The 19,975-nt window shown below is 53.0% G+C and overlaps 5 protein-coding genes across 5 annotated transcripts; 2 read left to right on the top strand and 3 right to left on the bottom strand.

Moving 5' to 3' along the window:
• Positions 1 to 35: 35 nt before the first annotated feature.
• Positions 36 to 3,503, bottom strand: CAOG_08208 (cholesterol acyltransferase). Its single transcript, XM_004342414.2, has 10 exons — positions 3,234 to 3,503; positions 2,120 to 2,558; positions 1,968 to 2,024; positions 1,519 to 1,894; positions 1,000 to 1,419; positions 812 to 918; positions 570 to 718; positions 383 to 474; positions 244 to 297; positions 36 to 163 (listed from the first exon to the last, which is right to left on the bottom strand). The coding sequence occupies exons 1-10, from the start codon at positions 3,244 to 3,246 to the stop codon at positions 119 to 121; spliced, it is 1,752 nt and encodes a 583-aa protein (XP_004342463.2). The 5' UTR covers positions 3,247 to 3,503; the 3' UTR covers positions 36 to 118.
• Positions 3,504 to 3,967: 464 nt separating this feature from the next.
• On the top strand, positions 3,968 to 5,457 carry CAOG_08207 (coiled-coil domain containing 94). The gene is made up of 2 exons (XM_004342413.2): positions 3,968 to 4,894; positions 5,019 to 5,457. The coding sequence occupies exons 1-2, from the start codon at positions 4,061 to 4,063 to the stop codon at positions 5,313 to 5,315; spliced, it is 1,131 nt and encodes a 376-aa protein (XP_004342462.2). The 5' UTR covers positions 3,968 to 4,060; the 3' UTR covers positions 5,316 to 5,457.
• CAOG_08206 (hypothetical protein) lies at positions 5,407 to 7,998 on the bottom strand. Its single transcript, XM_004342412.2, has 3 exons — positions 7,509 to 7,998; positions 7,165 to 7,416; positions 5,407 to 7,075 (listed from the first exon to the last, which is right to left on the bottom strand). Exons 1-3 carry the CDS (start codon positions 7,576 to 7,578, stop codon positions 5,499 to 5,501), a joined length of 1,899 nt encoding a protein of 632 aa, XP_004342461.2. The 5' UTR covers positions 7,579 to 7,998; the 3' UTR covers positions 5,407 to 5,498.
• Positions 7,999 to 9,340: 1,342 nt separating this feature from the next.
• Positions 9,341 to 13,093, bottom strand: CAOG_08205 (hypothetical protein). The gene is made up of 6 exons (XM_004342411.2): positions 12,891 to 13,093; positions 10,320 to 12,315; positions 10,178 to 10,235; positions 10,009 to 10,087; positions 9,828 to 9,932; positions 9,341 to 9,716 (listed from the first exon to the last, which is right to left on the bottom strand). Exons 1-6 carry the CDS (start codon positions 13,026 to 13,028, stop codon positions 9,489 to 9,491), a joined length of 2,604 nt encoding a protein of 867 aa, XP_004342460.1. The 5' UTR covers positions 13,029 to 13,093; the 3' UTR covers positions 9,341 to 9,488.
• Positions 13,094 to 14,465: 1,372 nt separating this feature from the next.
• On the top strand, positions 14,466 to 19,664 carry CAOG_08204 (AMP-activated protein kinase alpha subunit). Its single transcript, XM_004342410.2, has 4 exons — positions 14,466 to 14,746; positions 16,572 to 17,166; positions 17,328 to 17,473; positions 17,580 to 19,664. The coding sequence occupies exons 1-4, from the start codon at positions 14,573 to 14,575 to the stop codon at positions 19,524 to 19,526; spliced, it is 2,862 nt and encodes a 953-aa protein (XP_004342459.1). The 5' UTR covers positions 14,466 to 14,572; the 3' UTR covers positions 19,527 to 19,664.
• The last annotated feature ends 311 nt before the right edge of the window (positions 19,665 to 19,975 follow it).

The raw sequence follows: 19,975 nt of genomic DNA, 5'->3' as shown, positions 1-19,975 counted from the left end.
ATCCACAAACGGGGGATTGGATTGACAGAGTAAAAGGGGAAGAGTCTATTGTACAATAATCAAACTGGGAGAGGCAAGATCAGCATCCCGCAACGAAACACAGGCCAAACCAAAACGTCTAGCCGAAGATGGAGCGCGGCACGACAAAGTCCATAAAGGCGCTCTACAAACAACCAAAAAGTGAGAAACAATTGAGAAACGGAAACGAACAAAGCGATGCAGGCACATAAAACCAAAACTCACGCTCGATCGAGGCTCGGATTCTTGTCGGTTGACAAACTCCAGGCTGTAGAGAACCTGTAGCAGCGCAAGGACCAAAAGTGAATGAATGGATAAACATACTGCATACAGTAGCCAAGGCAAAAAAAGAGCATCCCCTCACCATCAGCAGGCCGTTGCCAAAGAAGAGCATGAGCCACATGAAAAAGTTCCAAAAGCCGGCGCGCACATTCCGAGTGAGGAAGATGAAGAAGACTGCATTAAAGGAAGACAACAAGCAGACGAAATGTGAGAAATCTGTGGATGACGAAACGCGAAAGTCCACCAAGACTTGGGCTCGAGCAACATACCTCCAACGCCGCCAAACATGACGAGGAGAACGGGGTAGAAAAAGCCCAACGCAAGCGCAAGGATGTGCTCGTGCACAATGGCAGAGATGATAAACACGGTAAACATTGAGGCAAGTTTGGCAGACTTTCCCAAACGGTGTTGCGTCAAGCTGGCGTCAAAAGCAAAGACGACAACGAGAACAAGTGAGACGTCAAAATCGTCCAGCGCATCTCACTAACGCCCCCTTCTCCCTCACACGTACCGATAGGTATCCACGTAAATGTACTGGAACAACCAATCGTGAACGACCATGTTCCACTTGCGATAGTACGCCGCCCAGTTCTTGGCATTCCACCAGTCAGTGTAAAACTACGTCCAGAGAAGCATAGTGAGCAACCAACATGTGCTGCAAGCACCGAACGACCACAACTGCTTGAAAAAGCGTTTTACCTGGCGATCAGCAAATCGCAGCATTTCGGCCCAGGCGTTCAGCCAGGAATGCAACACGGCAAAGAAGGCCAGCAAGAACATCATGGTAGCCGGGAGCATGGACTGGAAGGTGGCAATCACGATCGCCTGCCATGTCGAGTTGGCGTTGAGCGCGCGGAAGTGTGGCGCGCAGAAACGCTCAAAGATAAAGTTCGTGTAGAGCAAGCAGGCAGCAACTTGGGCAAAGTTGGCAAAGACAAAGCGCCAGTGCACAACAGGGGTGCGGGGATAGTTGGGACGGTAGATGAGCGTCGGCGCGAACAAAAAGTACAAAAAGTTGGAAAACAGGGGGAAGACGAGCTCCATTTCTTGCGGGCGCCAATTCTGGCGATCGCGAACGAAGAGCACTGGTGGGACGTTCTCTCGAATGAACGAGTGCAGCTGTGGTTGAGGGGGCAAAGACAAACAATACGAGTCAGCCACAAATATTGAGCACCAGCGCCATCGCGATCATGTCTGGCAATGCTCAAGGATCCTCACCTTCATCATAAGACGAACTTGCTCGCACAGCACGACCATGGCCGATCCCGGAGGAAGCGCATTGGCCAAGACTTGGTAGGAGGGAACAATGGCCATGATGGTTTGGAAAGCGACATAGAGCGTCAAGCCGAGCCACTTTGGCATGTGGCTGTACGACCAGATGCGGAAGGCAGTGTACGCAAGGCCGAGGTTGATCATCATGCCAACCCAGGTGGACGCGACAATGCCAAACTTGCCAAACGTCCACGTCATGAGCGAAAGCTGGACGTGGCCTCGCGTAAAAATGTCGGACACGAACGCGTTGAGCGCAAAGATGATGAGGATGGCCACGAAAATGTTGTAGATGGTTTTGAAGTGTTCGACGCGAAGCAGTTCCCTGCAAAGCAACAACGTGAACAAGTGAGCTTGGTCGTGTTTTGATGGCGACGAACGGCACAATCAAAACTTACGTCAAGAAAGAATCGCGAGCGACGAACGTCTTTCCGGGATGCTCGCTCAAGGAAGTGCTGGTTGTGGAACAAAAGCGCAAAAACAAGAACGGACAACGTCAGTTCTAATTCACCCTCGAGGACAAGACCCACGCAATCGACTAACTACATACTGTGTGCGAGGCTTGTGCTCGTGTTGCTTGTGTGTAGACTCGATGCTGCGAGTGTCCTTGCGGAATGCCTTGCGTGCGCGACCCACGAGCTCCTTGAGACGAATCTCGAGGTGTTGGTTGACCTCGGCCCGAAGAACCTCGACGTGCTGCATGAACAAATGGTGCTCGATGCGCGTTTCCTCGTCGTCGAGGTCGCTTGTGGTGCTGCTCGAGTTGGATGCAACTTGGTTTGGTGCATCGAAGGTTTGGTCTTGGCTGCTCTCTTTCTTGGTGTCGTTTTGGACGAGACTGGCCTTGGTTGAAGAATCCTCTGCTTGCACGCCTTCGTGGCTTTTAGAGCGGGTTGAGCGGCGCGTGCGTCGCTGCTTGAACGCGTTGGCGTTGTACTCTGCCTCGATTCCCAGCGTGTCGCCGACGACGACTGGTCTCGGCATAACCTCTGTGCAAAAAAAAGTAGATGCGTGCATCAACAATTGTGAGTGTCTGGCATGGAAGTGCACGTCAACGTGTGGAGGTGTGAGAGTATTTTGTCAGATTCGGTTTTCGTTGCGCTCTCAGACTCTCAGAGATTGGCTTTTTTTTCTTCCTTTTTATGCGATCTGTGTCTTTTGATAACTGCCGTCTGCTTCCGATTGCAGATTGTATGGGGGAAAACCTTAACAATAAAAAAAAGCGCCGGAATACAAAGAACGGCGATTTTCAGACATTTTCCCACTCTTTTGGGTTCGGCATCGGCTCGGCTGTTCAACGAAGGAGGAGCAAACCCAGGCATTCATTCTATGGAGTGATGGGATGAAGAGTGTCGGATGGAAGCGGTACGTCGGTGGTTGGTCGTTCGGTTGAGATTGAAAACCAAAAGGAGCAAAGCGCGGAAGTGGGGGAAGAAAACGCGGGAAAATGAAACGCGGGAAGGCGAAATGTCGCGCACCACTCAGTGGACGAGGAGAACGAGGACGAGGACGAGTGAGTGGGATGGATGTGCCATTGGAGCACAATGGGGAATAGTAAGGGAAGGGATGTGAAGCTTGCAAGTGGGAGGGGGGAGTGAGTGAGTGAGTGAGTGAGTGAGTGAAGCCCGAATAAGGGTGGAGGGGCATATGTCGGAGGACCCAACCTGCACAGCTCATTGGGTGTCAGTCTGGGAACGAATGACGCTTGGGGAAAAGTCAAAGACGGAGGGAGGATGAAGGATGAAGTAAGAGAATAAGAGAGTGGAAGAGAGCGGAACAATGAGAGAGAGTCAGAATGACAGAGTGAACGAGATGAGGAAAAAAAGCGAAAAATGAGCAAAAGTGTCAAAAATGAAGAAAAACGAAAAAGTGAACTGCAATTCGAAATCAGAATTAAAAATCAGATGGAAGTGGATCTGAATGTAAAAGTGATGGATTTAACAAAGTCAGAGAATGATGCGCCAACGGAAGAAAAGTGAAGAGAAAAGAGAAGAGTGGGAAGAAAAGCAGCAGAAGAAAAAGAGCTGCTGTCAAATGCTCACACGTGGAAGAGCAGCAACCCCCACACACTTTGCTGTTTGCCAAACCAGAATGAACACAAGGAGTGGAGATCAACGGGGGTGATGTGTGACCCAGAACGCAGTCGAAGAAGCCGAGAGAGATTGGAAAGAGAAAGAGAGATTGGAAAGAAGAGAATCCGCCGATGAGTTGGATCGAGCTGTTGTCATCATCACACCATCGGAACGAGCCGAGAATGAGGGGCACAGAAGCAAAAGGCGATCGTGGGGAAGCTATTCTGGAGAACGGGAGCAAATGGACAGTACTTCAGCGACAGCTCTCGTTCGGTTTTCTCGCTCCAATCGTTGTCAGTTTCAAAGGACCACTTCCAAATCCCCCAATATCCCAAATCCTGCACTTGTCACTTAAGCTAATTCACTCTATTATTTCTTGCTCTAATAAAAAACCACCACCCACCCACTTTTCTGAGACCATGGCTGAGCGCAAGGTGCTGAACAAGTACTACCCGCCGGACTTTGACCCGAGCAAGCTGCCTCGGCAGCAAAAGAAGGCGCAGTGCAAGGTGCGGCTGATGGCGCCGTGCAACATGTGGTGCAACGTGTGCGGCAACTACATTTACAAGGGGCTCAAGTTCAACGCGCGCAAGGAGACGGTCGCGGGCGAGTCGTACCTGGGCATCAAGGTGTTTCGCTTTTACATTCGCTGCCCGCGGTGCGCGTCCGAGTGCACGTTCAAGACCGACCCGGAGCACTCGGACTATGTGGCCGAGATCAACCTCACGCGCAACCTGGAGCCGTGGCGCGAGAAGCTCGCTCGCGAGGACGAGGAGCGCAAGAAACGTCTCGCCGACGAAGAGGACAACCCCATGAAGGCCCTCGAGAACCGCACGCTCGACTCGCGCAGGGAAATGGAGCTCATTGAAGCGCTCGAGGACATCCGGGACACGAATGCAAGGCACGGGCGCGTCGACCACAACGCAATGCTCGACCACTACGCAAAGCTCCAGCAGCAAGACCTCGAACGCCAGGAGCTCGAGGACGAGACGCTGGTCCAGAACGTCTTTCGGAAAGGAGCAGGTGCTGCTGGCTCGTTGAACAGTGGGCCGGGCGGCGTCAAGCGGCGGCTCGCAGAGCTGCAAAACAGCAATGGTGGCGCGGCAAAGTCAGCGCTCGACGGCCTCGACAGCGAAGGATACTTGAACTTTTCAGACGACGACGATGATGATGAGGACGATGATGCTGATAGTGGCATTGTCGTCGAGGATGGTCTTGCCAATGTTTTCTCCCGCGCAGCAGCCGGAGCGCAGGTAAGAGGCCAGCAGCGTCTCTTGCAACAGCGTCGAAAATGCGTGAACGTTTTTGTTAGAGTATGCTGACCCAGTGTCTTTCTTTTTGCTCTGGTCTGTTTTGGTTTTGGTTTGTTGTTTTCAGCCCGCCTCCAACGTATTGACAGGAGAGACTTCAGCAGCAGCAACCCACGATGCCAAGCGGCCGAAAATCGAAGGGTTTGATGCAGGTCCAGACAAGCTGATTGCCACGGGAGTCACCAAACTCGTCGGATTGGTCAAGAAGAAGACCGCAACAACAGAGACCGCTGCCAAGCCTGCCGCGCCAGTAGCAGGAGGCGCTGCTTCTGTGTCGGCGCCATTACTAGCAACCTCAAGTGCCAAGCCAGCACCTGGAGGGTTGTCATTGCTTGGAGGCTATGCGAGCGACGATGATGAGTAATACATGAACCATTCTGAACGACGAGAAAACGACCAGCGCAGAAATTGAAAGCGGAGGCCGGTGAACAACGATTGCTCACTGACACACCTGCTACAGATTGTGAAGATTATTTAATGAAAACAAACAAAGATTACACGGCCTATCATGCGAAAAATTTTCTAGATGTTGAGATGAAAACAAAAATCAAACATCGGATGGTCGGTCATACACCGCACTACCACTAGTGTCGAAAGGAGCCGCTATTTGATCATTCGGAGAGCTGTAGAGCGGCTCAGGTGGGCTTGAGCTTGCCCCTCGGAGTGGTCGAGAGTAAACATCGCCGGCCGGGCCAATGATGGTCGCGCTAGGGGCGGCACTGAGCTCCTCGTAGTCCGAAGACGTGACCACAGACACGGACGACTTGCTAGTTTTGTTCACGACCGCGTATTGATCACCTCGCGGACCAATGTTGACCAGATGAGCAGAACTTGATTTCTTGCTCTTGTTCACCAAGGAGTACTCGTCGCCGAGGGGCCCAATCGCAACCGATGCGCTCGATGTAGGAGTTGCATACTGCTCGCCAGATGGTCCAGCCTTCATTGCGTCGGCGAGCTGGCTCTTGCTAACCTCAGCGTACGTGCCGTGGTTTGCCGCATCTTGAGCACTGGAATACAGTCCACCATCACCAGCGACATCTTGGGTTGTGCTGTAGAGCGATTCCCAAGCCACATCTTGTGTCGTTGCATACAGATCATCCTGTTTGCTCCTGGTGTTGTTCTTCTTGCTGGCGGGAGCAGTCAACTCGTTGGGCATCATTTGAATGTGGTCGTCAGTCGTTGCAACGCCATTGCGCGGCGACCGAGGCGACATCAATTCGATCGAAGAAACAGACCGCTTGGATTGGCGTTGGCGACGACGACGACGCGCAACAACAAGAATAACAATGACCAGCAAGAGAACGCCCAGAACAGCGCCGACAACTGGGCCGATGAGGCTCATCGACGAGCTTGCGCCTGATGGATCTGGCGCACCTTCGCCAGGCAGTGCTGTAGAGACGCCTGGAGTGTGGGACGAAATGGCGGCAGAGGCGACTGTGCTTTCGGGATTGGTGCTCGTTGCGGCGACAACTGGAGAAGAAACGGCGGCACCAGGCACCGACGTCACAACAGATCCAAGAGCTACTGACGTCGAAGCAGCATCAGGCACTGGTGTCGAAGCAGCATCAGGCACTGAAGTCGAAGCAGCATCAGGCATTGAAGGAGTCGCGGAACTGCGCGTCAACCTGTCACCGCTGGTTGCCAACGTCACAGTAGCGGAGGCGGTGGTCTGCCTCACGTCCGCGTGCGAGCTGGGAGTGGTGGATTTGCTTAGAGAAACTTGCGACGCTCTGGTAGTGCCCACGTTGGGACCACCGCACTTGCAAGACGTCGTATCAGTCAACGGACACGAAGTAGTGTTGGTAATCGCGTCCGGGGAGGTGTAGCTGCGCGTGCGCGATTGCGTGCAGTGGGACTCGCCGTGATCGCTGGTAGATTCGTCCTGTGTGCACTGTCCTAACGACCAGTCGGAAACTGGGTTGCAGCTGCGCGAGGAGGCCGGGGACGGCTGCGCTTGGCAGTCAACCATTGCAGTGGGAGTGGATGTGGTGGCAGTGACGCACGTCTGAGTGAGGAGGGCGGCCGTCGAATTGCAGGCGCTGCACTCGCTGTACGTGGTCACGTATCGCACGCCTTGTGTTTGGAAAGTAGTCGTCGTGAATGCCGAGCATGTCGCACTCGACACTGCTCAAAGTGAAGGACGGAAGTTTCCAAGTTGTGCAGTGAGCCAATGCCTGAATCGCTTGAGCATCACAAACCAAAATACAACTCACCACTTGACCCACAAGCTCGGACGCCGACATAATAGGTCGTCCCGACACTGAGAGCGCTGATTGCCGTGCTGAGTGACGCTGATGTACTGGAGAAGGAAGTGCACGTCCCAGTCAAGCCAGAGCCCGTGCAAACCTTGCCGTCAAAACTGCCGAACGGCTGCGAGCTTGGCGCACTGTTTGTCCACGTCCAGGACAAGGTGGTCGAGGTGGCCAACACGGATGAGGACGACACTGAAGCAGGCGCATTAGGTGCTATGCAAAAAAAGAACAAATGGGGTCGTACAGAGTGAGGTGAGGAAGCAACGAGATGTGGGCTGTACTCGTTGAATGATGGTAAACATTACCTCCTGACAGCGAAATGGTCGGATAGTTGAATTCATAACTGGAAGTGGTCCATGTTGTTGTAAACCCCATCCGGAATCTTAGGGAGGCTGTGTTTGAAGGGCATGCAACCAGTGTGGACAGTGTTGTGGCGGCAGTCGTAGAAGCCGTGACCGAGTTCAGCAACCCGTTCGCGCTGTTCCAGCACTCGAGAACCAGCGATGACGATCCCGACGAGCCAACGCTTGCTTCTGCGGATCCTGCGAATCGCAGTGTGCCGGCTTGCCCTTGCGCCAACGCCACCGACGTCAAAGTGATAACCTGGTTGACTTCAGAAGTACCGCCAAAGTTCGAAGTTGGAGTAAACCGTTGTTCTGCGGTGCAGCCGCTGAGGAGGCCACAGCTTTGTACTGAAAATGACCAACAACCTCCGGCAGCGCTCCACGAGCTGAACGAGTTGGAGCAGCTCACTGCAGCGGTCGGAATCACGAGTGCGACTGATTGAAGCGCTGCGCAAACAAACCAAAGACAAAGTGAGCGACGAGAACGCCATTTCTTCATGCTCGTCGTGTCTGCCTTTTTCCCTTTTGGTCGTCGGCTTCTTCTGATTGTTTTTTTGTTTTCAACCAACTTTTTTTTTTCTTTTCATGTTTTATTTGTGATCGTGTGGGGGTGTTGTTCAGGACTTTGTCTGCTTGGACGTTGAATTTTCTTCTTGTTCGCTTTGCTCTGTTGCTTCCATCCAGTGCTCCTCGGTCCTCGGGTGTTTCCTCGTCTTCTTTCTTGCTGAAACGCCACCACAACACGCTGGCTCTTTCCTCCCAAATGGTCAAGCTGCACCTCGCAGTCACTTGTTGATGCAGTGGTGATGAATCATCCTGTTGTTCGCATTGTTATTTCCATATTTGTGCCCGGCTTTTGTTGCTCTTCAGCGATTTGAGCAAATGGCTTCCCAAATGAAGCACCAGCAGTCCAACCCGGAGGTCATCTGCTGTCCTGCAAGTACCATTGATACTGATAGCGACGACAGTTCTTTTCAGCAGCTTCATGTGCTTGCGGCTGCAGAGTCAGTTTGATTGCTGTTTTCCACCCAATCACACACGTTCATTCACAACCATAACACACTTCACCCACTCACACTCACTCACCCTCTGGCCTCTCTCTCTCATTTCCAACGACCAGTCGCAGGGGGGAAGGAGGAGGGGGGGGGTGAGAAGTAGTCGCGTCAGAATCAGGTCGGGGCATTCTAATCCAGCGAATGCGATCTTTTTGCATCATGAAACCAAATGACACTCTTCTCACCAGCACATCAACAACATGCCTCGACGGTGGACCATTGGAGACACGTTCATCCATGCACGTCTCCTTCGCTTCCACCCCCGCAACAACAACAACCCCGCGTCCCCAAATCCAAACAACAATCGCCATCAGGAAGCGTAAAGTCGATTTCGGCCGATTTGAGTCGATTTTAATGTTTTGGGTTTTCGTTTCAATTCGCTCGTCTTGAATAGAGCCCGGACGTCAGACCCAGTATCACTCGTCGTATTCGACTCAAACACCACACGCTGATGATGCGGAGAGCGGGCGGCAGTGGACGGTGGGGGGGGGGGAATGAACATAGAAAGGGTTTGGGGTTGAGGGGGTTGGCTGTTGCTAGATTCGCTTCACCAACGTACGTTCAACGGCAGTCGCACGACCAGTAGTGCCAACAAGCACGACGAGCGTGACCACTGCCAAGTGGAGGAGCAATCGCCGCATTGGAAAGATGGAAAGACAAAAGGAAAGCAAAAAAAAACGTAAAATGGGATTGAAGATTTTGAAAGGAGTGAAACAAAATGTACAACAAGAATAAAAAGGACTGTTTGATCTTGTAACTACTAGCAAACCCTCGTCTGAGCAGCCAACAAAGTCTCTCAAAACGGAATTCAAAAAAACCATCGTACATTTTGTGCTTCAACTACGCAAACACCGAAACAACCAAGAAACACAGCCACCCTCGCTTGTTAAAAATCAACCAATTCAATGCTGTAAAGGGCAGAAGATGGTTGCTTGGGCAAGCGACCGTGGGCGGCCAGTTGGAAGAGATGGCCTTTCATGTCTTGCATCCGTTCGCACAGCTGCGTGTGTTGCTGGATTGTGGCAGCGAGATCCGCCACCAAGTTGTGGGTATCTTGTGCGAAAACAACGCGGGTAAAGTGCGAGTCCAAAATCAATGCGACCCAATCCAAGAGCTAAAAGCAAAAAAAAAAACGGGGGGGGGGGCAGATGCAAAAAGAAATAGAAGACGTCAGTTGACGCAGCACAAAACAAATGTAAACGGAAGCAACAAGCCAGCAGGTTACCTGAGCAAACGTTGGTGTACGAGGCGCGAGCGTTTTGCTGTGCAACCGCGCTTCGCCATGCTTGCCATATCGCCCAATCCAGCGGTTCAAAAACTTGAGCAAAATCTGTCCGGACGAAAGAAGTGAGCGGGAAAATGTCCAATCGCAACTGCGCTTCAGGTCAACCGGCATCAATACGTACAACGACAAGATTATGACCCAGTGATCGCAGCTCTTGTTGCATGTAAATATCGTTGCGAGGAGCCGAAATGATTAAGAAACTGCGTTGGGAGGTAAAAGCGCAAAGTACAAAGCACTGGGTGAGCACGAGAACGCAAGTTGGACCAGAGCCAAGTCAGCTGTAAACATACAGGAACAAATCAATGACATGCTTGACCGAAGCGGCAAATTGCAATCCCTTCCGGTCAACTGTAGATAACAAGTGAGAGACGCATCAGTACCAAAGCGCAGCTCCGCCAAACACATCCACGAAATCCAACAAGCACAACTTACCCTTTTCAGCAGCGTAGGCCAAAAGAACAGACTCGTCAGCTTCCTCCAGGAAGAATCGCAGCAAGCTCACAAGCGCCGTCTCGGAAAGGTCGTGCACATGCAACAGAACCAGTTCAAGCAGCCTCAGCGCTTGCAATGGCGGGATGGACGCTTGCTTGTTGGGCGTGGCTGGTCGGATGAAGCCTTCGCGCGCTGGAATCATGTCCGTGAGACGTCGGAGCAAGGTGGGGACGAGCGTGACAGACACGCACCCGGATTTGAGCATCAGTGCCAAGGGAGCCGACGCAAAGAAGGCGGTTTCAGACATGATGCGGTGCAAGACAGCCGACATGAACCGATGCATAAAGAACGAGCCACCGGCAAGCGCAAGGCGAGGATGCAGCTCGTCCATGTCGTCGTTCATCAGACCACCCGCGCCGCTCGACGTGTCCATGGCGTCTGCAGAGCCGGCCTCCAAGTCCTCGGCCGTGTAGTCATAGTCGGCGTCGCCATTGCTGCTCGCGCGCTTGGAAGGGCGACGCTCTTGGTGCCGCAATTGCTGCTCGCGAGACTGGCAATACTCGTTGAATGCTGTTGTGAACGACTGCAGTGTCGGGGTTTGCTGAGGAGTGGAAAGTCGCGCGATAAAGTCGAGCTCCTTGGCATCGTCGGCATCAATCTCGGCCTCCCACTGGGCGGGGGTCAGAGCGGAGCGCACAATCGGCGCCGAAACGGTGGTTGCGATTGGGGGAAGGAGAGATGCATCCGAGCCAGCCGCATCATCTGCATCAGCTTGCTCGGACTGCTCGACGTATGCGCTCGTGATGGTCATGCGACCAATCGCGGACGCCAACGACAAGGGCTCTGTCACAATCGGGCAAACCAGCACACGGCGGTCGAGCGCAAGTGCAAAGAGACTTGCATCGGAGGAGTTCCGCAACACGCTGTAGACGTTGCAAGCAGGCGCGCCAGTGGTGGCAGTCAATGCCAGCAGAGAGTCGCTAGAGGAATTGGCGTCGCTTTGCGAGGCGAGCGCCGTCAGACCCTGGAGCGTGCCAAATCGCGTGTCCCAGACAGACACGACGCACTGTACTGTTTTGCTGGGTTGGGGAGCGTGCATCGAGAGGTAGGTCGAGGGTCCGGCAAGCACCACGTACGAGTCAAAGGTAAACAGCGAGACGCTCAACGTGTCGTTCTCGGAGGAGGCAGCTTTGGGAGCGGGCTTGCTGCCCTTGCCCTTGCTGGGAGTGTGCAACGAGGCAGCCTCTTTGGAAGCCGATGATGATGATGATGATGAAGCAGGCTGATACAAGAGTTGTTTGCGGACGAGAGACGGGGCACGAGCGTTCTCCGCTGCGCCTGCGAGATTGTAAATGGCGAGCGAGCCGTCGCCCCACAACACGGAAAGTGTGCGAGAGGCAATGTCGAGCGAACCGGTGCGTGCGAGCGCCGTGGCAGTGCTTGCGTGGTTGCTGGGCGCCTCCAGGACAAAGAATGCGCGTTGCACGAACGTCGACGTTGCAGTGTCCAGAGTGTACTCGTACACGACAAGCTGTCGGTCGGACGAGCCAGATGGTGTCGCTGGCTGATCAAGCAGGGCAAAGAGGGTGGATCCGCTCGCCCAGACGTCGCGCAAAACGGCGTTCGGCACGGGCGCAGCAGTTGTGTTGAGGCGCTTTGCTGCCTTGTTGTCGTACGAGAAGAAGGTGAGGGTGCCGTCCGTGAAGGCAATAGCGCAGACGAACGTCGACTCAGCGCTGCCGTTGATACGCAGCGCCACGAGCTTGGCGGCAGAGCGGGACTTTGTCGCGTCAACCACAATGGAAGCGAGCGGGGCGCGCTCAATGTCCGTGGCTGACTCCTGCCACAGAATGAGCGTGCGCTGGTCGCGGATGGCAGCCAAGTGGTGCGACGCAGGGTGCTGGATGGCGGGTGTGGTAAACTCTGTGCTCAGACGCACAGACCATGTTTGGGTGCACTTTTGGTCGTGGATGTTGTAAACGGAGACTCCGATGCCCTGTCAGATGCAATCGAAGACATAGAGAGAGAGAAAGTGAGTGAGACAAGCGTTTCAGTTTTCAGTACAATGGTGAGTGGCAATGGATGGTGACTGAGTGCGTCTCCATTGCGATTGAATCCAAAGTGCGTTTTGCAGCAAACTCATGGCTTGTCTTGCGAGGTGCTTTGTATTGAGGTTGCTCTGAATTGATTGATTGCATTTTGCAAGGGGGGATCGTCCCAATCCATGTGTCCCGCATCATAGACGACGGCATCCGAGTACAGCGGGCTGACCGCCTTGTGCCGCCGCCCTCCCCGTTTGCCCCTCCCCCGACTCGGCTTGCATTTGGCATCAGCGAGCAGTCACGACCGACCGGGAGCAGACGAACAAGTGGTGGAAGAGGGGCGACTGAAGCCGTCAATGGTCGGTCTGCCCTGCTCCTTGGACCATGTGGCTCGATCGCTGGCAGAGGAGTCCTTTTGGGGGGGGAGCTGTGGGGAGTTGGAGCTCCAGCAACCTCCACTGCCCTCATCGAATGTCTCATAGAACACGAGGATGGCACTGCAGCTGAACGGGATGAGGGGGGGGGTTACCTGGAAAGTGACGAGGAGGCATGCGCGGTCAGAGTGCTGGCTGATGCCGAGGATGCGCGACGCCCGGTCTGCGCTCGCACACAGCTCAAAGGGCTCCTCAAGCGAGCACGTCGTCGATGCGGGCAGCAATGACGCCATTCGAATCGAGGGAAATGAGAGAGAAACGAGAGTGCAAGGAAAAGAGTGCAAGGGAAAGAAGGGGGAAGAATGAAGAGTGAGAATAGGAATATCAATGTGAAAAGCCATTGAATCTCAGATCAGATGGAGGAAAATTGAAAAAAGCATCATCGGACTTTGCTGAAGATGCAAGTGGCATTGATTTGCAAAACCACTCAGCGCCATTGTACGATCGAACGCCGGTTGGCCGTGGCAGGACTTTGCGACTGAGGACTTTGGAGACGCGTCCTGATGGCTGCGGATACGCTACGGCGGCGCAAATAGGATAGGAATTGTAGCAGTTTCATTGTACGTACTTTGGTGTGTAGCAGAAGTCTGAGACTCGGTGTTTTCAAAAAATCGCACCTGTACCAAAGGTTGAACGGCTTATCTTGGCAACCCATTGATAGAACAAGGCACAAGAACAATAGAATGTGATCAAATCGAGCACGTGCATCCAAACACAAAGTAAACTATTAAACTCACCACTGCCATAAATTCTGCAAAGTTACAGGGGACGTGGTCATTGGAGTGGCGACAAAACCCAAACCAGAAAGTCCTCGCAATCCGGCAACAAGGAAAGTTACCGTCCAAACCGCGCTATCGTGCATTCAAAGCAATATACAGGTTGAAAAACACTTTTTCTACCTTTTCTGAGCAATTAGAGCCGCAATCGAGCTCGCGATTACGGTGGATACGAAGCTGAGTTTCCACGCAGTTAAAAACATCCAAAGCCCGCGATATGCTCGATATGCTGCGTCCACGACCGTGCTCCGCCTTCCACTACGACAATCGTACGTATCTTGTGCAAATCCATCGTCTCAAACACCGTGACGACGCGGGCGTTTGTGATTTCAGGTTTCAACGGCGTGCCGTTTTCCCGGATTCGAAATTTTGATCTACCTGACGCATTGAGCCATATCATGCTGTGGCACAAGCATGTGCAGTTGAGTAGGAGCGCTATTGTCTTACCTATGTGGTTGCAAGTGCTCCGAAGGGCCACCTGTCCGAAATGGGCGCATCGTATGGCGCAGACGATCGGACGAAGCGAGTGTTTGATGCTTGCCTCCGATCTCGGCCTTCCAAGCGGCTGAATCGGCAGTCGACTTCAATGATAGCCCTATGATCCATACATTAAGTGAATGAAGCCTGGCTCTCTGAGCAGCTGCGCCGCATTCGTTCGCACGATCGGGAAACGTCATTTTGGACGCTGTTTTCGGTTTTTGGGGTGTTTTCGGGTTTCAATTTGAAAGCGACAGCAAATCGTGCTCGCCCATCCCCATGCATGCCACAGCAAATCAAATCGTGCGATGCATCGATGATCTATTCTACTTTGTAGCTTGCTGCTGATGTTACGACAGTACGACCAAAGTTCAAATCCAAACCATCGTTGAATATTTGTTCTCGATTCAGTCTTGATTTGCATTCAACCCCAAGAAAACGCCCCCATTCCTTATTCTTTTTTCTTGGTCTTTTAACAACACAACAACAAAGCCGAAACAACAACAGCAATTTTCTGTCTTTGAATGAGTGCCAACACGCGCACCCTCCGCTCATCGCAGCGACCGACGCCCGGGGCTGGGGACGAGGAGGAAGGATCCTCGACGCAGTTCTTGGGCAAGTTCAAGCTCTTGCGCACGCTCGGCCACGGCAGCTACGGCAAAGTCAAGCTCGCCCAGCACATTGAGACTGGCCAGAAGGTAGGGAGCAGCTGCTGGTTTGTTGCGTTGCGTCGAAGGGAGGGGGTGGGGGCGGCGAGCAATGGTGTGTCAGTATGGGGTTTCGGTTTTTTGTACTGAGCACGGGCTCGCTGCGATCACCCGCTTGCGTCATCGAGTCATCGGAGAGCGTCTGCTGATTGACTGAGTGGAGTGGAGTGGAGTGGAGTGAAGTGGAGTGGACTGAGTGGAGTGACTCGACACGCTCAATCTCTCGCGCATTGTTCAATGTCTCACTCGCCTCGCCATTCATTCTTCCAACCACCTCCTTTTGAATTCCCCTTTGCAGCCCTCATCCTCACCCCCTTTCAACCCTCATCCTAGCTACTATCGACTTCACATAATGCGTAAAACGTTTGGAAGAACAAACAGGAAGGAACGCGGACCTTTTTTTTTTTTTTTTTTTTTTTTTTTTTTTTTTTTTTTTTGGGGCTGATTCTTCGTTTTTCTTTCTGGTTTCTGGGGTGGTCAAATGCGACTGCAGCACTTTGAAAGTGAAGCGCTTTGTCATTTGCAGCGGATGACTCAGAGATGGACCAATTGAGGGGGTGGCTGATGGCTGGCCTTGTGCCACAGCAGGGCACACAGTAGGAAGCGAAGCGGTGCTGTCACAGTCGCAACACACACACAAAAAAAAAAAAAAAAAAAAAAAAAAAATCCGATTTTTTATTGTTCATTGCAGCGCTCGTTCGTTCGCTCGCTCGTTCGTTCGTTCGGGCGATGTCACACATACACACACACTCATACTCTACTTGGGGGTGTCCTTGTTTCCAACTCAAGAACCAAACGCGGTTTTCCTATGGAAAAAACACAAACAAAAATCAAATGGAAAAAAATGGGGTTTCTTTTTTTTTTTTTTTTTTTTTTTCGATCGCCGATGGCAGTGTTTTAGAAAATTTTGTTTCTTTTCATTCGCCGTTCGTTCGTTTCGCTGCTGCTGCTGCTGCTTGTTGAAACTGAAAGCACAACCCAGCGAATAACAACACACGCAGAGTCACTTTCCAAATGTTCACATCTTGTCGCTGTCTCTCTCTCTCTCTCTCTCTGTCGCTGTGAATGGTCACTCTGCGTGCTCGATTTCCGCTCGATTGGTCGTCGATCCTGACCCAACCCTCTTCTTTTTCCTTTCCTTTCCTTTCCTTTTTTTTCCGTATTTTTGTTTGATTCAAGCAGTAGTTCAGTGCAAAACAATTATATGATGTGCTTTGAGTTTTGGGAGACATGATTGCTGGTGGAAGCAAAAACCAAACGAACAACAGCGCGCGAGACGAAAAACAACAACAACAACAACAACAAAAATCTGACACTCTAAAAAATACCATGTTAGGAACTGGCCAGAAAAGAAAAAAGAAAAAAAAAAAAGAAAAAAAAGAAAAAAAAAAAAAAAGAAAAAGCGATCGATCGCATTTTGATGATGTTGAATTTTGGATGATTTGGTTTTTGTAGCGAGTGTTGAAAATCACAACAAGTGCGATGAAAGATTTTGTGAAGAACGACGAAAAGAGCAAAAGAAGAAGAAGAGCTGAGACAGAGAGTTGAGAGAGAGCTTGACACTGACATGCTCAGAACAACAAAGTCAAACAAATGCAAGGAACAAAGAAGAAGAGCGAAAACGAGCGAGAGAGAGCTTGACACTGACATTCTCAGAACATCAAAGTCAAACAAATGCAAGGAACAACGCAAACACAAAGAAGAAGAACGATGATGATGCGCTTGAATCACTGACAGGGATGGATACTGAGACAGAACTCGGAATGAATCACACTCTCAAACAACAAATACTCACTTTTCTCCCCACCCTCCTCAGGTCGCTCTCAAAATCCTCGAAAAGTCAAACATCAAGTCCAACAAAGCCCTCAAGCGCATCTTTCGCGAAATTGGCTACCTGAAGGTCCTCCACCACCCACACATTGTGGCGCTGCTCGAAGTCATCGAGACGACAGACCGCATCATCCTGATCATGGAGTTTGCCGCGGGTGGCGAGCTCTTTGACTACATTGTCGCCCGCCAAAACCTCAAGGAGGTCGAGGCACGGCGCGTCTTTCGCCAAATCATCTCGGCCGTCTCGTACTGCCACCAGAGCGCGCTCATCCATCGCGACCTCAAGCCCGAAAACCTCTTGCTAGACTCGGACTTGAACATTAAAATCATCGACTTTGGCTTTTCCAACGTCTACCGCACAGACATGGTTCTCAACACGTTCTGCGGGTCGCCTTACTATGCCGCGCCCGAAATGATTGTTGGGCAGTCGTACGTTGGACCCGAGATTGACATCTGGAGCATGGGTGTCATTCTCTACACGCTCCTCTGTGGCCACTTGCCGTTTGACGACGACAATCTGACCAGGCTCTACGAGAAGGTGTTGGTGGGCCAATTTGATCTCCCCGAGACGCTGTCGCAAAGTGAGTTGATGCGTTCTGATCTGTTTTTGGGAGTTGGTTGGAAGAGGAGAGCGAGTGAGTGTGAGTGTGGTTGATTTGGTGGCAGAACTGCCGAGTATTTGCTGTTGATTTTGAGGTGTCGGGGGTTTCTTGATGTTCACTTTGGTCGCTTGCTGGAATAGTGGCCAAGGACTTGCTGGTCCGCATGATCCGCGTCGAGCCGGGTGGTCGTGCGCCTTTGGAAGAGATTGCCAAGCATCCATGGGTCATGGAAGGCTACGACACACCCGTCAACGCGTACTTGCCACCACGACTGGAAATTGACGAGGTGAGAGCCAGAAAACGATCAAAGCGCTTTTTGGGTGTGGGGTTTGATTTGCCTTGACCCTGACTTTTTTTTTTTTTGTTTTTGTTTGTGTTTGTGATTGTTTCAGGTCGACGAAGTCATTTTCCGACAGTTGCTCAAGTACGACTTTGACGCCATTGAGGCAGACGAAGATTTGCACCGACCTGGCGTCAACCCCGCCAAAGGCATGTACTACCTGCTGTGCGAAAAGCGAGACCGCGACCTGAAAAAGTTTGCGGCGGCAGCGGCAGCCAACAACGCGGCGGCATTGAGCGCTTCCCAGTCGGTGGCCCATATGCGCTCTGGCTCAAACACGGCAATGCCCATGAATGTCGTGCCCGCTTCCGCCGAGGAGGTGGCTGCGGCCAAAGCGGCTGCGACAGCGCAACAATCGGCGCAACAATCGCGATTGGCGCAGCTGCGAGAGCAACGCTACTCAAAGCTCGCGTCAGACACGCGTCGCTCACGCACGATTGCCTCAGTGCCAGCCCGCGCGCCAGAGTCTGCGGGCGTGGTGGGGCAGATGATGCCGTCCGACATCGATCCTATGCAGGCCATGGTGAACGCGCGTCAGGCCCACTTGCAGGCCTCTGGCGGCTCGAGTTCCGGAGGTGTGATCACGGTGACTGCGCCCATTGCAGTTGCTCCCTCCCTCGGTCCGTCCATTGGCGAGCGTGTCCAATCTGTCAACCACAACATTTCTGGCGGCGCGCTCCCCTCGTCGCCGCTCCCCATCGAGCCACTTGGCGACTTGTCTGCACCAGTCAAGCCAGTCCAACAGCAGCCATCGGCAACAACGGCGGCAGCAGCAGCAGCAGCAGCCACAGCAACAACAGCAGCACCCGTTGCTGCAGCCGCGCCCGCAGCTGCTGCGCCCGCCATGACACCGGCAGAGCGCATGCAAATGCTCATGGCCAACGCCAAGGCGCATCAAGCCAAGAAGGCAAGCGAGGGTGCTGCTCCGCAGGCAGCTGCCGAGCCTGCTGTTGCTGCTGCTGCTGCTGCTGCTGCTGCTGTTACTCCGGCGCCCGTCGCAGCAGCTCCCGTTGTTGCCTCCAACGCTAGTGAAACCAGCATGGATTCGTCCAAGCCGGACTCGGCCGAATCCACGCCGACCTCGTCGGGCGCCAGCTCGGCCGTGGGTTCGCCAAACTCGTCGCAGACACAAATGGCCCCCGTGGACGAGCCGCGCAAGACCGTGGTTGTCGCTGGCAAGGGCAGCGGTGCTGTCAAGTTTGCCCTTCCTGCTGGTCAACAACCAGAGGAAGACGAGCCCGAGGACGAGCTGCCCGTGCCGGATTTGCCAGCATCATCAACTCCCGCAACCGCTGCCACGGCCACGGCCTCGTCTGCCGGCCCAATGACGACAACGGCCGCTGCCGCCGCCGGTGGCGCAGTCCCGCCCGCCTCATCCGTGGCCAAAAGCTCTGCCAAAGCCGCCGGCGACGCACAGAAAAAGAAGCGCTTCTTGTCCCTCGACGGCGCCATGTCAAGCTTTATCGCAGCATTTGGCCGCAAGAAGGCCTCGCAACCCACCGCGAACGGTGCCATTGGCGAAGCCGGCGAGGAAGGAACCGCCGAGGAGCCCGCAGAGGACGTGTCTGGCAATGCACAAGATGCTGGAACGGTGGACGCGAACGGCGTCCGCGAGTTGCCTGCCAACGATTTGCGCACCCTCAAGGGCTTTTACGACGTGTCGACCACCTCATCCAAGCCCGTTCCTGACATTATTACAGAGATTTCTCGCGTCCTCGGGGAGATCCAGATTGATTACTCGTGGAACAATGTGACGGTGAGCTGCATGCAGCATGTCGAGCTTGTCACCACCGTCACCACCGCGGGCGGCACAGTCATCCAAATGAACAAGTCTCCCGCGGCACTCGCAGCGGCTCAAGCCAAGGCGACGCAGTTTGAAATTGAAATTTGCCGCGTGCCAAAGCTCAACCTGTGCGGTCTGCACTTCCGACGCGTGTCTGGCGACATTTGGGCCTATCGCAAGATTTGCCATCGCTTGTTCAATTCGCTCCAACTTTGATTGTGTTTTGTTGGAGGAACCCGTTTCAAGACAACGAACAGAACAAAACAAACCCACATTTGCAAGTGTTTTCCGTCTTGTTTTCTCCACAGCCGAGAGCCCTTGCATGTTATCCGAATGTACTATGTCTTATTCCTAGGTTTGTTTCGTTGCACAATTTTTAAGAGGCGATTTGCTGAGAGTGTTGGCAATGAGCCAACCGCGGCGCAATGTAAGGGTCATGCGTGCGAGAGAGCTCTACCAAAGCACCGAGAAAAGACATTGTCACTCGTTGTCGGCCATCCGATGCTCGGGATTGGGGGGGGGGAAGAAAGGATGATAACTCGTGAACCGAGAGTGAAAAAGTGTTTTTTGAGGATTCAGCTGATATCGCGTCCAACGCAGGATGCTATGTGGCTTTGAGCGCCATCATGAACAGAATCAACTCATCCACCCCCAGTTGCAGCAAG

This window comes from Capsaspora owczarzaki (genome assembly GCF_000151315.2).
Source record: "Capsaspora owczarzaki ATCC 30864 unplaced genomic scaffold supercont2.18, whole genome shotgun sequence".
NCBI classification, from domain to species: domain Eukaryota; class Filasterea; order Ministeriida; family Capsasporidae; genus Capsaspora; species Capsaspora owczarzaki.
Note: the sequence above shows the minus strand (reverse complement) of the source record. Positions and strands in the feature narration are given on the sequence as shown.

Excerpts from the sequence above, each read along its gene's own strand:
- CAOG_08208 (XM_004342414.2), bottom strand. Across the intron at positions 1,895-1,967 it reads GCTCGCGATTCTTTCTTGAC|GGAACTGCTTCGCGTCGAAC; the intron begins GTAAGTTTTGAT and ends GTTGCTTTGCAG. Across the intron at positions 1,420-1,518 it reads AAGTTCGTCTTATGATGAAG|CTGCACTCGTTCATTCGAGA; the intron begins GTGAGGATCCTT and ends CCTCAACCACAG.
- CAOG_08207 (XM_004342413.2), top strand. The coding sequence starts at position 4,061 with ATGGCTGAGCGCAAGGTGCTGAACAAGTACTACCCGCCGGACTTTGAC. Across the intron at positions 4,895-5,018 it reads GCGCAGCAGCCGGAGCGCAG|CCCGCCTCCAACGTATTGAC; the intron begins GTAAGAGGCCAG and ends TGTTGTTTTCAG.
- CAOG_08206 (XM_004342412.2), bottom strand. The coding sequence starts at position 7,578 with ATGGGGTTTACAACAACATGGACCACTTCCAGTTATGAATTCAACTAT. Across the intron at positions 7,417-7,508 it reads GACCATTTCGCTGTCAGGAG|CACCTAATGCGCCTGCTTCA; the intron begins GTAATGTTTACC and ends TTTTTTGCATAG. Across the intron at positions 7,076-7,164 it reads CCGAGCTTGTGGGTCAAGTG|TGTCGAGTGCGACATGCTCG; the intron begins GTGAGTTGTATT and ends CACTTTGAGCAG.
- CAOG_08205 (XM_004342411.2), bottom strand. The coding sequence starts at position 13,028 with ATGGCGTCATTGCTGCCCGCATCGACGACGTGCTCGCTTGAGGAGCCC. Across the intron at positions 12,316-12,890 it reads GCCTCCTCGTCACTTTCCAG|GGCATCGGAGTCTCCGTTTA; the intron begins GTAACCCCCCCC and ends TGCATCTGACAG. Across the intron at positions 10,236-10,319 it reads GGCCTACGCTGCTGAAAAGG|TTGACCGGAAGGGATTGCAA; the intron begins GTAAGTTGTGCT and ends TGTTATCTACAG.
- CAOG_08204 (XM_004342410.2), top strand. The coding sequence starts at position 14,573 with ATGAGTGCCAACACGCGCACCCTCCGCTCATCGCAGCGACCGACGCCC. Across the intron at positions 14,747-16,571 it reads ACATTGAGACTGGCCAGAAG|GTCGCTCTCAAAATCCTCGA; the intron begins GTAGGGAGCAGC and ends CACCCTCCTCAG. Across the intron at positions 17,474-17,579 it reads CACGACTGGAAATTGACGAG|GTCGACGAAGTCATTTTCCG; the intron begins GTGAGAGCCAGA and ends TGATTGTTTCAG.